At 40.5% G+C, this 16,159-nt stretch overlaps 1 protein-coding gene across 2 annotated transcripts in view; it reads left to right on the top strand.

The window, feature by feature from the left end:
* Positions 1–16,159, top strand: part of LOC122787704 — a 507,928-nt gene that overhangs the window by 245,662 nt on the left and 246,107 nt on the right. For both annotated transcript variants that reach the window (XM_044054557.1, XM_044054558.1), the window contains one exon: positions 3,317–3,429. In XM_044054557.1, coding sequence (XP_043910492.1) covers positions 3,317–3,429 — 113 coding nt within the window. The remainder of the gene's footprint in view (positions 1–3,316; positions 3,430–16,159) is intronic.

Below are 16,159 nucleotides of genomic sequence, written 5' to 3'. Positions count from 1 at the left end.
CAATACTAAGAGATCCTGCTTATCCAAATGGAAGAGGTTTTCTGTTTGGTGTTTTTCACGTAACCTGGATCCACTGACCGTCGATGTCCCTGTGGCTTTGTCTTATTGGTGTATATTGCTCAATGCTGGGTTGGCTTACTCCTCTGTCAAGGCCAACTTGTCAGCTATTTCTGCTCGTCTGCATTTTATCTTCTCCTTTAGTCTCTAGATTTGAGGCTAAACAATTCCTCAAAGGTGTCCCTCACATTGGACCTCCCAGGAAGCCTGTTTCTCCTCCTTGGGATCTTAACTTTGTTTCGGAAAAACTGACTTTGGCTCCTTTTGAGCCTGCAGCTTCAGCTTCCTTGCAACATTGTACTTGGAAGACTGTTTTGTTGTTAGCTTTGACTTCAGCCAGGGGGGTGTCTGAGCTTCAAGCTCTTATGGCTTTGCCTCCTTTTTTGTTTTTTTTTCGTAAGGACAGGGTGTTCTTATGTACTAACCCCACTTTCATGCCCAAGGTTATGAATGAGTTATCACTTAATCTATTCATTTGCCCACTTTTTTCCCCTTTTCCACAATCTACTAGTGAGAGGGTGCTACACACCTTGGATATGCATAGACAACTCAGATTTTATTTAGATATGACTAAGGCTATCAGAAAATCTGACCATCTTTTTGTTTCATTTCATCCCAGGTCATTGAGATTGCCTGTTTCTAAGCAGACTATTTTTTTCTTGGATTTCTAAGGCTTTTTCTTTCTGTTATGTTTTTCATGGTAAGAGCCTTCCTTATTCTGTTAAGGCTTGTTCTACTAGGGCTGTGGCTTCTTCTGGTGCTTTTTTTTTTTCAAGTTTTTGGACACTAACTCCATTCTTGAAGCAGCTACTTGAACTTCTGTACATACCTTTACCAAACATTACAAGTTGGATGGACTTTCCACATCTAGAGCTGGCTTTGCTAGACCCATTTGTCATGTTTTTTTTTTTTAGAGAGTTCTACTGATCTCTCCTCCTCCCATGTTTCTTCCTGAGCTTTGGTACTCTCCCTCATGTTATCAATACTGCAACAGTAAAATAGAAAAACATAGTATACTTGTGTAAAATCTTACCATAATGATGTGTCCTTCTCTTCACTGTTGCAGTATTCTATCCCTTTCTCCTTCCCATTGTTTTTCTTTTGGATGTGCAGTTTATCTCTTTTGTTCCTTGGACTGGCATTCCTGTTGGAGCATTCAGTTCTGAGGATAGTATGTGAGGACATCGCTTTTATGCCCTACGTTCGCAAGGAGCATACATGCGATGTACCACGTACTTGTAATTAGTAAAAGGCTTTGGTATATTGGCTGGATGGCGGGTCGCCCTTGGCAGGGAATCCCTCGCAGTTATGAATACTACATCAGTGAAGAGAAGGACATTTATCATTATGGTAAGATTTTACACAACTATACTTTCAGGAGAATGACCTTTTCAAGGCTAGCCATCCAGCAGTGTGAACATTGGATCTAGATGATGGTCACTGTTGATGTGACACTCCAACCCCATGTGCAAAAATGGAAAAAAGGGGTTATGGGTGAATAGGTGTCTGCAACGACGAAAACAGTAGATTTCAACATGTGTTGCATATGAAGAACATCCTGAAGTAAAGCAGCTTAAAGAACTGATGAAGAGACAAGGGACAGTGATTGCTGTACCATAGATGCCACTAATGACCATAAAGGTAGAGGCTTCTCCCCACATACAGGACGGCAGCAGATGACTTGGAAAAATATAGCTGAAGCTAGAGTTAGTCTTGTGGAAGAATATGCACATCTTCACAACTACTGCAGTAAGAACAGGAGCTTGACACCAGCATGACTGACAGTTCTGAGAGGCCCAGTTCAGTTAGTTAACATAACTGAATGGTGTTGCCCTTTTCCACACTGTTTTGCGACCATGGAGTTCGTATGTGTAAGGTCAGGGTTGAATGGAAGATGCAGGCATGCTGGCCTACATGCAAAAAAAAAAAAAAAGTTTTGGTGATCTCTGAAGGTGGTATTCAGTAATTTGGATACAATTCATGAACACTCCCAGAATTGTCTGTTGATGATCTGACATTCATAAGAACACAGTTCATTATTACTGCACAATACTTGAATAATATGCAGATAGGTGAAAAAAGTTGCTGATAGCAAAAAGGACAGAAGAGTTGCATACATATGATGCGCTGTTTGATCCCTTTGCACCAATTTTTATTTTTTTATTGCCTTATGTTGTCATTATTGTTTTAACTGTACATTTAGTTTTGATAAAGTGCTATACAAATAAAGTGTGATTTGATATGATTTGAAGAAGTGGTACTTGCATATTATCGCAACCACACATTGTCAGTATTCAAGGCATTATCTGCAGCGTTCCATTCTCACTGTAATTTCGTGTTGCCGAGAATGCTGACAATGTGTGGTTGTTATAATATGTAAATCATCGTCTGTTAAAGTTTCTTCTACACAACATCTGTGCTCTCAACACTTCTTGTGGCATCTCTGTTATCAGCTTTGACATTTCACAAATGGGTTTCTGAAATACTACAGTCACATATAAAAAATAAAGTTAGAAATGCTAAGAAAGTGTTACAAAGCACACCATTAAAGTTCTGCTTATATTTTAAACTTGTCTGTTTTTTTTTTACTTTAAAATACAGAGTTTGTTCTTTATATCGTTATAAATTCTGTTCTTAATTTACAGAAGAACGCTTTATTCCTTTAAAAATCATTCAACAGAAATTTTAATGTAGACAATTATTTTGGGGAGAAGGGATTAAAATATATGTGTAATTATCAATGTTTACAGTCTATTGTGTTTTATCGCACATTCTTTTTAAATATGCATTTCTTGTTGTACTCCTTCCCTACCCCCCCTCACCTTTCTCTCTCTCTCACACACACACACACACACACACACACACACACACACACACACACACACACACACACACACACACAAAACAGGCTTCCATCTCTCTTCATACCTTGACTTAAAATGGTTTTCATTTTTCTATGATTTATTTCCGAAATATTTTGCATTGCTTGGTAATATTTTAAAAAAAGTATTATCTTAAATATGCTGGCCAAACTTAATCTTGACAAGCTTAAAGTGATCAGTACTCCATATTATAACCACGCATTGACAGCATTCATGGCATTTTTGGCAGCATGTTATTCCATTCTCACTGAAATAACGTGCTGCCGAGAATGCCTTGAATGCTGACAAATGTGTGGTTGCGATAATATGTAAGTACCGAAAATGTTATATTTATAAAAGCTGTGTAGTAAAAATCATTTGTTTTACTGTGTTTTAAGGTGTTGATGGTTATGCAGCCCGGAAGCTCAAACAGGTATCTGAATTTGGAGCATGGTTCGATGTAGTTATAGATATACTAGGACGTGGAATTTTATGGAGCATCCTATTCAGGGTAACATCTTTACTTATATATGCATTTTTAGAGTGTTTTTTTTAAATATTGCCTCTAGATCGCATAATCTGTGGTTTCAGCATTTGTCTGCACAAGTTAGCTTTTTTGTGACATGCTTTTTCAAGCAGTGTCCCTATAAAGGGTTTAAGTAATGTGGTATTTGTTTATATAAAATCCCTCTGGCATTGTTAAAGAACTGTGACACCGAAGTGACCCTCCCTGGTATTTTGTGCTGTAAGATGACTTATGAAATGGATAAAACAAGTCACATAAACCTGTCATCAGTGCACTTTACTGATTTTATTAATAAAGTTATGTAATACATTGCATCTTTTTGGAGGTACAACATGAAGACTAGGAAGTGGGAAAGAATCGGATCAGCTAACTAACTTATGTATTGTAGTATTTTCCCAAAAGTGTAACAGTGGCTTGAATTTTTTAGTTTCATACAGTGGTGGTGTCATACCTTAAACTAGTAGTGGTCTGTGAAGTCCAGATATATACTGCTGTGTCTTGCACATTTGGGTTGTCATTTGTGTTTTGTAATATGTGAAAATCTAGTGAAAATGCGAGTTATGGCGCATACACAGTCATTGTGCACTTATGTTGTTGAAAATAAACATGAATTTGTGACATTATGCATTTATTGTAGTTTAATAGATAAGGTCATTTAAACCTTAAACATCAAATCATTGTCAGTCCTCACTGCACATGGTCATGTCTTCCCTTATGCCCAATCTCCAGACACTGCCACTCCTCCCATACAGTTTTTTTTAAAAAAATGATCTGTACTACTGCTCACTCCAAGCTCACCTTGCAAAATTAAACTGACAACAGTGGAGACTCACGTTACTGACTAGCAGTGCAGCACACCCTAATCCCTTAGCCAATCTTTCTTACTGTAGGATGTACATTTCTCTTTCTTTCTTCCTCCAGTGACCTTCTGCAGTTCACATCTTATCCACTGATGCGTCTCTCCAGCAACCTTCAGAGTGGATTCTGTCCTACCTCTGGAACCTTGGCCTTCAACCACTATGCACTTCCAGTTTATCAGTTCTTGCGTGCATTTGACATCCTCAGGGGCCCTTACTGGGGACTGATGTCTAACTCTAGTCTCCTGCCAATCCTTTAGTTCGCTTGGGCTCTTTTTTATGGTATGGCTTCATCTCTACTGTTCTGTGTTTTGGGGCAGACCAAAGGACTACTTCAGACCCCTGTGCTCACCTTCTGATTGTACCTTCTGTCACGCTGCCAGCCCACCAGCCCACCTATCTGGAATTTTGTAAATAATTCTATGTCATTTGTGAATACTGATATGATTTATACAGAACTGTATGTTATGTACTGAGCTTCAAGAATGTAACCACAGCATACCCTGCTGGAACATAGAAGATTAACTTACAAAACTTCAAGAAAATAAGTTGAAATTAAATTATTTTATGATTGTGTTATAAACGTTAGTTTCAATACAGCAAGGAGACAGGATGTCTAGAACTAGGGTGCCTTCCGCATTGTTTTATTGTTTTATATCTTCTAGCAACTCCAAACACCTGAAAGCTATGTATTTTTTTCACAAGGAGATGTCAAGTGCTACAATGGGGGGTTTAGCTTGGGAACTTACGTCAGGTGACAAAACGTGATGTCATCCAAGCTAACCCGGCAGTAATATTTGATATTAATTTAAGAACTCCCTCAGAGAGAGGCTGTGCATTTTGTATTTGTCTATGGATCTGACAACATCCACTCATCATCACCATCACCATCTGCACTTGCCTTGCTGTAAGTAAGATTTAGGACATGGTATCTCTTTTAGATATAGTTATGAATATAGTAAAGATTAGTTAGATATTTTCTGTATTTATCTGAGACTGTCCTGCAATGTTGTTTTAAAATATTTCCTGTGATTTTGAACTCTGAAATTACTATTATTAAATATATTTAAATCTGTCTTTGTGGTTGACATTTGTGAATTTGGAGATATATTTAAGTTCTTAGAGTACTTGCATATCTATTTGGTGACATCGTACAGGCCCCTCCTAAATAGCCTTGCTGTTGGTCAGACTACCATTTGGATTAATAGTAACATTGCACAGTAGGATTGGACACCCTTTGCTAAGGGCCTTAAAGTAGCTGATAAAGAGTGGCTGCTGACAGTCAGAACTACCTTATAGTCTGGGCAGAAGGGGGCATAGCTAGTAAACCTGTGCAGCCTTTCCCAGGTGTGTGTGTGTGTGTGTGTGTGTGTGTGTGTGTGTGTGTGTGTGTGTGTGTGTGTGTGTGTGTGTTGGTATATAAATCAAATCTCAAAGAGTTTGTGTGTCAGCTACTTGGGCAGGGACACGAAGCGCTGGTTGGTCAGAAAGGGCACTGGAGAGCTTGGATTGGACACTCAGCTGAGATCTCAACCCTTATAGCTGTGCCAGTGGGAAGTCTTATTGGGGATCTGGAGAAAGAGGGAGAAACCAGCCCCAGACTGACTGTGGTCTCTGTGTGCTCTTAAGGGAAACTGCAATTTACTGTGTGTATACTTTTAATCCTCCCATTGTGTACGTCCCTCACTGTTGCCAGTGGTGAGGACCAGGGCCCCTTAATTACTGGGCCAGTGCAGGGGTGTCACACCTTCTACCAGCTGATCACGTTTCTCTGTAATAAGTGTACTAGGCACACCACTCCGATAATCCATTAGCTCAACCTCATTACCACATTAACTTTCAGCCTCTGCATAGTATTTGGAAGACCAGGGCTCCCCATCCATCATACCACCAGAACTTCTGGATGCAGGTTTTAAGTGACAGTAATCCCTCCCCCCAGTGCTAGCTATTTTTTCCACATCATCTGTTTGTAATGCTGGCTTATGTAAGTCCACTGAAAAGAATGATAATTCTTTGGAAAATCTGACTGTATGACCTGCCAAAAGTACCCCTCCCCCAAACATACACACTCGTCACTCACCCTCTTCATTAACCAGTGCCTGGCACTATGGCTGTGGAATTTGCAAAGAAGGTATCTTGGATGCCTAGAACTCTACCTGGTGCATTCACCTTATGGGTTCTGTCAAGCTGCATATTTATGACAGGGGGTATAGCCGAAATTAACCACAGTTACAGTACAGTTCCATGAATTTTATAGTATTACCTCACCCAAATTATCTATAAAATAGACTTTGTCCCTTCTGGATTGGTTATTTCCATTGTTTAATTTAATGTAAAGTATCCAAACTACTACTTTCAGTCCATTGACTGCTCAGCAGTTTTCTGTAACTGCTCTCCAGATTGGAGTTTGATGGTTACACCGCATGCATCATGCCCTCAGGGCTTTTTGGAGACCTGCCAGTTTGCTTGTTATGCATTTCATTTATCCAGTCATGTTTAATAATTTGAAGTCGGCTGTTTCCATTATTTTAGCATACACACCAAAAGTGACCTTCCATCTTTACAGTTTTCTAGAACTTGTACAAGCACGCTGAATAAATGTACAATTACTTTATTACCTTGCATGAAGTAAGGAGGCATGCATGCAGTTAGTCATCTTGCATAGACTTTACAGGGCATGCCAACTTAAGGACTACAACACAAGCAGCCCATTGAGTACACACCAACATAGCTTGGGGGATGTTCTTCATCTCACATTGCTGCAGTCCTTACATATGGGTAGTCCGCTGTCCTCGGTCGGCCCGAATACCAAAGTATTAGGCTGACGTCGGTCATGGGCGCTCAGATCTGACATCATAGCGTCAGGGTATAAAAGCGCATGACCGACGTCTTATCCTCGGTCTTTTTTGCCGCATGGTCCGATGCAGAAGCAGCGTTGCAAGTGCCGTTCGGCGTTCTGAAATTTTCGTATTCTGAGTTTCAGACCGAAACCAAGTTGGGCTAAGTACCCGTTGGGAATATTTTTGTTTTTTCTTGCCTCAGTTAATTCCGGATGTCAGAAAAAGTGAATAATTGTATTTCTTGTGGGAAACAGATACCGCATAGGGATTATCACTCTCTTTGCATTCCTTGTTTGGGACCGGACCACGACGTAGTCGGGTGTCGGTTTTGTGCTAGGTTTAATAAGCGCACTATAAAAAGAAGGTTAGATTGTGCTAGGTTAGTCTTTGGTAAGCGGTGTAATTATAATATGCCGTCTCGGATCCTCCGACGCCCGCTTCCACGAAGAAGCGCAAAGACAAATCCTTGAAACCTAGACAGGTTGATTCGTCCATTTCGGACGCCGGTCCTGCAGAAGCTACAGTGGAGCAGGTGGATCCGGCTGAAGTTTCTGTTGAGTCTCAGGGGGAAACTTTGATTTTGCAGGATGTGGCCTCACAGGAGTCAGGTCAAGCTGAAGGGGCCTCTCAGGTTACTGTTCTCCCTTCTATGCCTAAGGTGGTTAGGCCTTCTGCTACTATTTCTAAGGCTTCTTCTAAAGGCAGGTCTGTTTTGCCTTCCTCTGGTGTCCCTCCAGGTACTTCAGGGTCTGTGCCTAAAAAGCACATGCTTAAAATGGCAGAAGATTTGATTACTTTAATTAGAGGTTCTATGCCCCCTCCTGATAAGAGGCCCAGGGTGGAGCCAGAGTTGGAAAGTTTGGATCAGGCCTCAGACGACTCAGACTCTTCTGCTGAAGATATTCAAGATTTTCCCCTTATTCGATTCTGATGCAGAGGATTCCACTCCTTCTGCTTCTCCTCCAGAGGATTTTTCGTTTTCAGAAACTCTGCATTCCATGAGGGAGCATTTTAAGTGGGAAGGACAGGATTTCTCTGATTCACGAAAGAGGCTTAGGGAATTCTTGTTGTACCACAGCATAGACCCTTGGCTATACCTCCTGTTTTGGATGTTGTTCAAGATGTTTTCTCGGAGGCTTCCCTTAATCCAGATTCTTTGCCTCCTGCGCCAGTTAAACCGGACAGGTATTACAGGGTGCCTAAGGCTCATAAATATCTGTATAAGAGTCCTAGGGCGGACCCAGAAACTATTAGTCAGGGGCCTAAGGGTGTTAGAGCTTCTGTTGTAAAGAATCCGGTTCCTCTAGATAAGGAAGCTAGAGCTTTGGATAGATGGGGTAAGAAGGTGTATACCTCTTCTACTTTAGCAATGAGGGCTTTAAATTGCCAGTTTCATATGTTGAAGTATCAGAATTTCCTCCTTTCTCAGCTAAAATCTAAAGTGGATGCTTTGGCAGAGGGCATAGAGTGTAAAGAGTTGCAGGATTTAGTACATGTCTCTGAACAGGTGGGTAAGCATTCTTTGCAGTGTGGTTTTGATGCTGTACAGGGTTGGGAGGGTGGCCTAATGGTTAAGGTGTTTGCCTTACAAACACAAGGTGCAGGGTTTGAGTCTCACAAGGGATAATTGGCTAGGCTTAAAGTGGCTCGCAAGAGCAGTTAGCCTAGTACTAATCTATGAACCTATGAACCTACAGGCCTCTTCTAGGGTGGCTGCCACTGGATCAGTTCTTCGTAGGCACGCTTGGCTTAAGGATCAGAATTTGTCCGAGCATGTTAAAACTAGAATTCTGGATGCCCCTTTACAGTCTGAAGTTTTGTTTGGTCCCCCTGTGGAGTCGGTTTTGAAGAAAATGGAAGACAAGGCTAAGTCTATGCAGACTGTTAAAGATTTTTTGCAGGTGCAACCTCCAAAGTTTAGTAGAAATTGGCCTGCTAAGGGGTGGACCTACCCTTCTCAGTCTAGGGGTAGATCTAGACGTGGCAGGGGCAGAGCTCACAGTACATTCAGGCCTAGAACTTGGAGTTCACCTGCACAATCTGCAGGTGAGGGCAGGGGCCAGTCCTTTCGTAAACAGGCCCAATGACCTGCATTTTCAGCTGCCAGATTCTTCTTCCCTGGCAGCTCCTTTGGGAGGAAAATTAGCACTTTTCAAGCAAAACTGGCTTTTAGTCACCCAGGACAAATGGGTATTGGACATTATAAACCGAGGCTACAAGTTCTATTTCCACACATTGCCTCCTTTCAAAGGCATGCCAGACGTTCCTCCTCGGCAAAGGATAGAGGCTCACAAGCAGATTTCTTTACTTCTTCAAATAGGAGCTATACAGCCAGTTCCTCTGTCAGAAGTGGGACTAGGATTTTATTCTCGCCTGTTTCTAGTACCAAAGAAAGGGAACACGTGGAGACCAATTTTGGATTTATCTATCCTCAACACTTATCTGGACATTCCAAAGTTCAAAGTGCTGACGTTACAACAGCTTTTACCTCTGTTGGGAAAAGATCACTGGATGGTAACTCTGGATCTCAGAGGCTTATCTTCATGTTCCTATCAGGCCCAGTTGCAGGAGGTATCTGCGTTTTCGGGCTGGAAATTTACATTATCAGTTCTCTGCATTGCCCTTTGGCTTATCTACTGCGCCCAGAGTGTTCACAAAGGTTCTGGCTCCAGTGATAGCCTTTTTCAGGTTAAAAGGAATACAGATTTATCCTTATTTGGACGATTGCCTGATTATTGCACAACACAAAGACGAACTTCTGCATCATCTACAGTATGTGATGGTAGTGTTAAGATGCCTAGGGTATTCTGTGAACGAAACAAAGTCCAGTCTAGTACCCTCTCAGGACATGTGCTTTCTGGGTGTAAGACTGAATACAGCTTCCCAGATGGCCTTTTGACCCCGGACAAACAAAGAAGCCTTTCTCTTTATTTCCATCAAATGTCTCTACAGTCCAGGCTGACTGCAAGGACAGTCCTTCAAGCCTTGGGGTTCATGGCATCTTGTATTCTGGTGCTTCCCAATGCCAAACTGCATATGAGGAAGCTTCAATGGTATCTCAAAAATGTATGGACACAACACTGCCAAGATCTAGACACTGTCATTCAGATAATACCTTGCATTCAGAAAGAATTTTTGTGGTGGGCTCAGGAATGTCACCTAAACAAGGGACTCTCTGTGACCCGACCAGAGGCGAGTCAGATTCTAACGACAGATGCCTCGGACAAGGCTTGGGGAGCACAACTCAATGGAAAATGGGTGCAAGACACGTGGCCTGTCAGACTTCAACATTTGCATATCAACTTGAAGGAGATGTTAGCAGTCCAATTTGCATTGATGGCTTTCAAGGATTTACTTCACCCAGGACAGGTGTTGATTCAAACAGACAACACTACTGTCATGTGGTACATCAACAAGCAAGGGGGAACCCATTCGTACCCTCTTTGCAGGCAAGCGATGATTTTGTGGGAGACTGCTCTCCGTTTACACCTCCATCTTCAGGCAAGGTTTTTACCAGGAGCACAGAACTCCTTAGCGGATGTGTTGAGCAGACAAATTGTGGATCCTCACGAGTGGAAACTGGATCCTCATGTGTTTCAAAAGTTGACAGTGTTATGGGGGACTCCAGACATAGATCTGTTCGCTTCTCCACTAAATTACCAGTTGCCAAAGTTTTGCACAAAAATGTTTCATCCCACAGCTTGGAAGGTGGGGATGCTCTATCATTCAGTTGGAGCAATCTTCATATCTATGCCTTTCCACCTCTGCCTCTCATTCCCAAGGTACTCCTGAAGGCCAGAATAGACAAGCCATCCATGATTCTGATAGCGCCGGATTGGCCTCGACAGCACTGGTATCCACTACTGAGGAGTTTGGTACGGGAGCCTCCATGGCCTCTGCCTTTGATTCCGCATCTTTTGTCTCAGGAGGGCAATCACTTCCTCAATGTCAAGATTCAGTCTCTGCATCTCACAGCCTGGCATATTCTGTTTTAGACCCTGGAGGGTCTCAGCTTCCACAACAAGTTTTGAATGTTATTTTGGAGGCCAGAAGGCCTAGTACAAGGAAAGTTTACGCTGATAAATGGAGGAGATTTTTTCTTTGGAGCAAAGCGAAGGACTTTGATGTTTCCAAGCCTGATTTTAAGTGTTTCTCTTCAATATCTTACTGAGTTATTGGACAAGGGTTTGTCTTTCTCCTCGATAAAGGTTCATGCTGCAGCCATTTCTGCTCACTATGACTGTGACCTTCCTTTATTTTCCCATCCTTTGTTTAAGCAATTTCTTAGAGGGGCAAAGAACATAAGACCCCCACGTAGAGCTCCTACTCCTGCTTGGGATCTCAATTTTGTGTTGGAAAAGCTTACTCTACAACCTTTTGAGCCTGCAACTACTGCCGAGTTAAAGTACTTATCATGGAAGACTGCTTTTTTGTTGGCCATTACCTCTGTAAGAAGGGTTTCTGAATTACAGGCCCTTATGGCAGTGGAACCTTTCCTGATTTTTCATAAGGATAGGGTATCTTTGCGTACTAATCCTTCCTTTATGCCTAAAGTGGTTTCTAGTGTGGCCTTGAACCAAACTATTCATTTGCCTACTTTTTATGCAAACCCTCAAAATAAAGGGGAGAAGATTTTGCATACTTTGGATATTCACAGGCAGTTACGTTATTATTTGAGCAGAACCAAGGGGTTCAGGCAGTCTCAGCAGTTGTTTGTTTCTTTTGCTTTGGGTTCTCAGGGAAAACCTGTTTCAAAACAAACTATTTCTAAATGGATTGGGTTTTGTATTTCTTTCTGTTGTTCCCATCATGGTAAGGAGATTCCGGCTGGAATCAGACCTCATTCCACTAGAGCTACTGCCACTTCTACTGCCTTTCTAAGGGGGGTAGCTACAAAAGATATTTTGGAAGCAGCCACTTGGAGTTCAGTACATACTTTTTCCAAGCATTACCACCTTCCTCTTTATTCTAAGTCTAGGGCAGGATTTGCCACTGCTATATTACAGGGCATTTTAGCAGCCCCTAATGCTTTATGATTTTGCCATCCTCCCTTTACCTCTGCTTTGGGATTCTACCCATATGTAAGGACTGCAGCAATGTGAGATGAAGAACATAGTACAGTTTTGTACCTACCATAAATGTAGATGTTCGAAGATCCACATTGCTGCAGTCCAGTTTACCCTCCCTCCTTCCACTCTGTAGTTTGGCATGGTTATATGGTTTGGGTGATGGTTGTTGTTGGGCATGTTTTTGGGAGGTATCCTGTTTTTGGGCTGTGGCCTTTCTTTTTAGGGCCTTCTGACATCTGGGGCAAGAAAAGACTGAGGATATGACGTCGGTCATGCGCTTTTATACCCTGACGCTATGATGTCAGATCTGAGCGCCCATGACCGACGTCAGCCTAATACTTTGGTATTCGGGCCGACCGAGGACAGCGGACTACCCATATGTAAGGACTGCAGCAATGTGGATCTTCGAACATCTACATTTATGGTAGGTACAAAACTGTACTTTTTGTTTGCACTGTGGCCCTCCATGTGCTTTCCATGATACTGTGCAGCTGGAACTCGCCAGCTACAAACTTCAAGATGTATCTGCCTACTTTGCAAATGAAGTGTACTGTCTGTAGTACAGTGTCAGCTAGGTTTGCAAGCACTCTACTTGAATTAAACATCGTTCTTAGACTTGATGGGGTAATTTCAAATATTTATGTTATGCATGTCCAAGCATTTTGTACATTGTTACCTTAAATTCCATAGGTAAAGGACACACAGTAGCACATCCAAGATGAAAGTAATATTTCTACAAGTATTATACTCACACTTTCTGGTTTTGGTTTATGTAATTTTATCACTGACTATACCACTGTTCCACAAAGAGGGAAGTGATTTTTACTCTGGTTAGAACTGTAGTAGTAGTTTATACCAATTCTTGAGTGAATTACTCTGCAGATTAAACCAGGATGGAAAGCTGCAGTGCTGGACTTCACAGTTTATTAAACTGTGTAGCAGTAGCCTGTCTACATGTAGACCTTCTTTAACACAGAACTGGTAAAATATTGCTCTTCTCCATTTAATTCCTTGCCATTTGCTATTGTACACTCTTGAACTTCATGATGTACTACAAAACATAATTTGAGAAACACTCCATATTTGGGCTTACAGAACTGAGTCTTCAACCATTTTAATATATAGTGCACAGCATATGATAGTTAAAGCTTTGTGCAAGTAGGATACTGGTGCACTGAACAGCTGTGTATGAGAGCAGCTGTCATTCAACTTTACAAAAAAAGTATTAATGTGACCCTGCGTGGAAAAATCCTCCTTTTCCCCAAGGTGCAGTGGTCTTGTACTTGTTTATACTAAGTAAGCCTGTAAGCCTGTTCAGGTAGCAGTGTGTCCTGTAGAGGTGTACGAAAGCGTAGCCCTCTACAAAAAAAAAAAAAAAGTTTTGGTGAATGCCTTTTCACAACGTTTGCTTCAGGGAACTGTCATTTGCACAGGTGTCCTTTACACCTTTACCCTAGACCTGTCTCTGGTTAATGTTTGATGAAGTTAGCCAATGAATCAGGCCCATAAACGTGAATGGGAGTACTTGATCACTCTATTTAGTGTCACAATGTGATGCATGACATTCTAGAAGTGAATAGGACAGAGCACGAAATTAAAAGCATCAGTCTTCTAATAGTACAAATACATTTATTATCAATGCCCAAGCATTAGTGAATACTTTAGCAGCTGCTATCTCCCAAACGATATTAGTGCAGACATTGCAGATTTAACTTGCACATTCATTTTAAACTAAATATATGAGAGCAGGAAAGAACAGAGACTTATTCTGATTGCATTCTACTTATGACTCTTAAAGAACACACACACGTCAAAAAAGCTGATAGGGTTTACATTTGCCAGGACATCATTAATATTTTTACAACCATATGGTTATTTTAGGACTGTTTGAACTCTTGATTAAGAAGAGTCCTGGATTAATGTAAAGGATAGGTAGTGGAAATTGTTCAGGAGTTATTAGGGAGAAGGTAGAAATTTCTTCAGAGAAATATAGCTAGGGAGTGAGTTGAAATGAAAGTGGAGTTTAAAAATAGGATAGAAGTAAAAGAAAAAGTTATGGTTAAGAAGTACTAAGAATTACGTAGAGAGACTGCTAGATGTTAAAGTATTGCAGAATAAGGGAATCTCACAGAACAAGAAGTGCAACTGCAGAGTGCTAAAGGGAAAATAAGCGACCACCTGGATAATATTGTATTTGTTTAGAAAGACTGCTCATAAGAAACTGTTTTTGATAATAACTCCATAGCACAAAAGCTTTTAGCATAACAGCTGAGTAAACAGAAGATAGAAAGGGTTGTTGCCAAGCTTAGGGAGCCTATATATAACAAGGAAATAACCAGAAGTCCTATAGAGGTATTAGAAATAATTTGGAAATTTTATGAACATCTGTATAAAGCAGAGAAATGTGGAAATAAAGAAAAAGTACAAATGGAAATGTTTATGGAAGAATTAAATATGCCAAGGTTAGAAGTACATGAGACTCTATTATTAACAGTTAGGATAGGAGGAGATGAGAGAAAAAAATGTTGATGTATAACCACTCTACAGGAAAGTCTCCATAAATAGATGATATTCCTGTGGAAGTTTGGAAGCTTGGAGGGGAGAAAGTGATACAAAATCTGGAAGGTTTTGTTTAACAGCCTTTTAAAAGGAGGAGAAGCACCAATATCCTGGAAGAAAGGTGGGGTGGCTGTAATACCTAAAGTTGGTAAAGACCCATCAGATTCAGCTTCGTATATGCCCATTTCGATTTATAAACCATTGTTCTAAAGTATGTATGTCTATAATGGCTAAAAGAATGGCAAATGTGATTCCAAAATTGATAGATATGGATCAGTGTAGTTTTGTGGAAGGAAGGCAAACATTTGACATCAGTAATAGAATAATGATTATCCAGGGTAAAGCAGAATGTAGGAAAATATCACTGTTGTTGGTGGGTCTTGATGCAGAGAAATCATTCAACAGAATAAGCTGGGATTTTATGAGTAGGGCAATGGAAGCATTTACATTCCCTAACACAATAACGTTAATTAAGAGGGATATAGGTGGAATCAGAGGCAAAAATTAAAGCTGGGGCATCCTCTTTAATATGTTCTGATTGAACAGAGGAACCAGGCAGGGGTATCCTCTTTCCCATTTGTTTTTTGAGTTATATTTTGAACCATTGGCAAAGCAAACAAGAGACTTGGAAATGCAAGGATATAATTAGTATGGTAATGAAGATAAAACAAAAGCAATAACTGTAAATTATGTACCTATGGGTCTACTATTAAATTTGAAATTTCAAAATGTTGACTTTCTTATGGTCGAGAACATAAGATCGAAGTTTTGAAACTTCAAAATTTAAATAATAAAAAAAAAATTAAAAAAGTAAAAAAATCTTTTTTTTACGTTTTTACAGGAATCTGGCAAGCCCCCTGCACCTCTCATACCCCCTGCTAATTAAATATACCAACTTTGAGATCTCACTAAAGCAAGGAAAATGTTAAATATATCATTCCCCACTGTACAGTGATATCCTTTTAAACGGTTTGAAGTTTGAAAACTTTGATCTTATGATCTCAACCATAAGAAAGTCAATGTTGTAAAAGTTTGAAATTTAGATCCGTATCCACACATAAATTGGTTCAGCAGTACCCATATTTGTAGAGACATGATAAAATTAAGTACTTAGGAGTACGGGTTAAAAATGATTCTGTTATGGCAGCTAATTATATATATGGGAAGGGACCAAACAGAAGATAACAAAAATTGAGTATCTGTTTTATGTATAGCAGGATACAAGTAGTGAAAATGTGTTTAGTCCCTTCAGTTTTATACACAAGTCAGGCATATTTTTATCAACCAGAGGAGTTGTGGATAACAATTAATAGAACTGAAGGATTTTATCTGGGAGGGGAAGAAGGCAAGAGTCAAGTGGGATAAAATGATCCTTCCGATAGAGTAAAAT

This window comes from Protopterus annectens, chromosome 13.part0, assembly GCF_019279795.1.
Source record: "Protopterus annectens isolate FY-2018-M chromosome 13.part0, PAN1.0, whole genome shotgun sequence".
Classification (NCBI taxonomy): domain Eukaryota; kingdom Metazoa; phylum Chordata; order Ceratodontiformes; family Protopteridae; genus Protopterus; species Protopterus annectens.
Note: the sequence above shows the minus strand (reverse complement) of the source record. Positions and strands in the feature narration are given on the sequence as shown.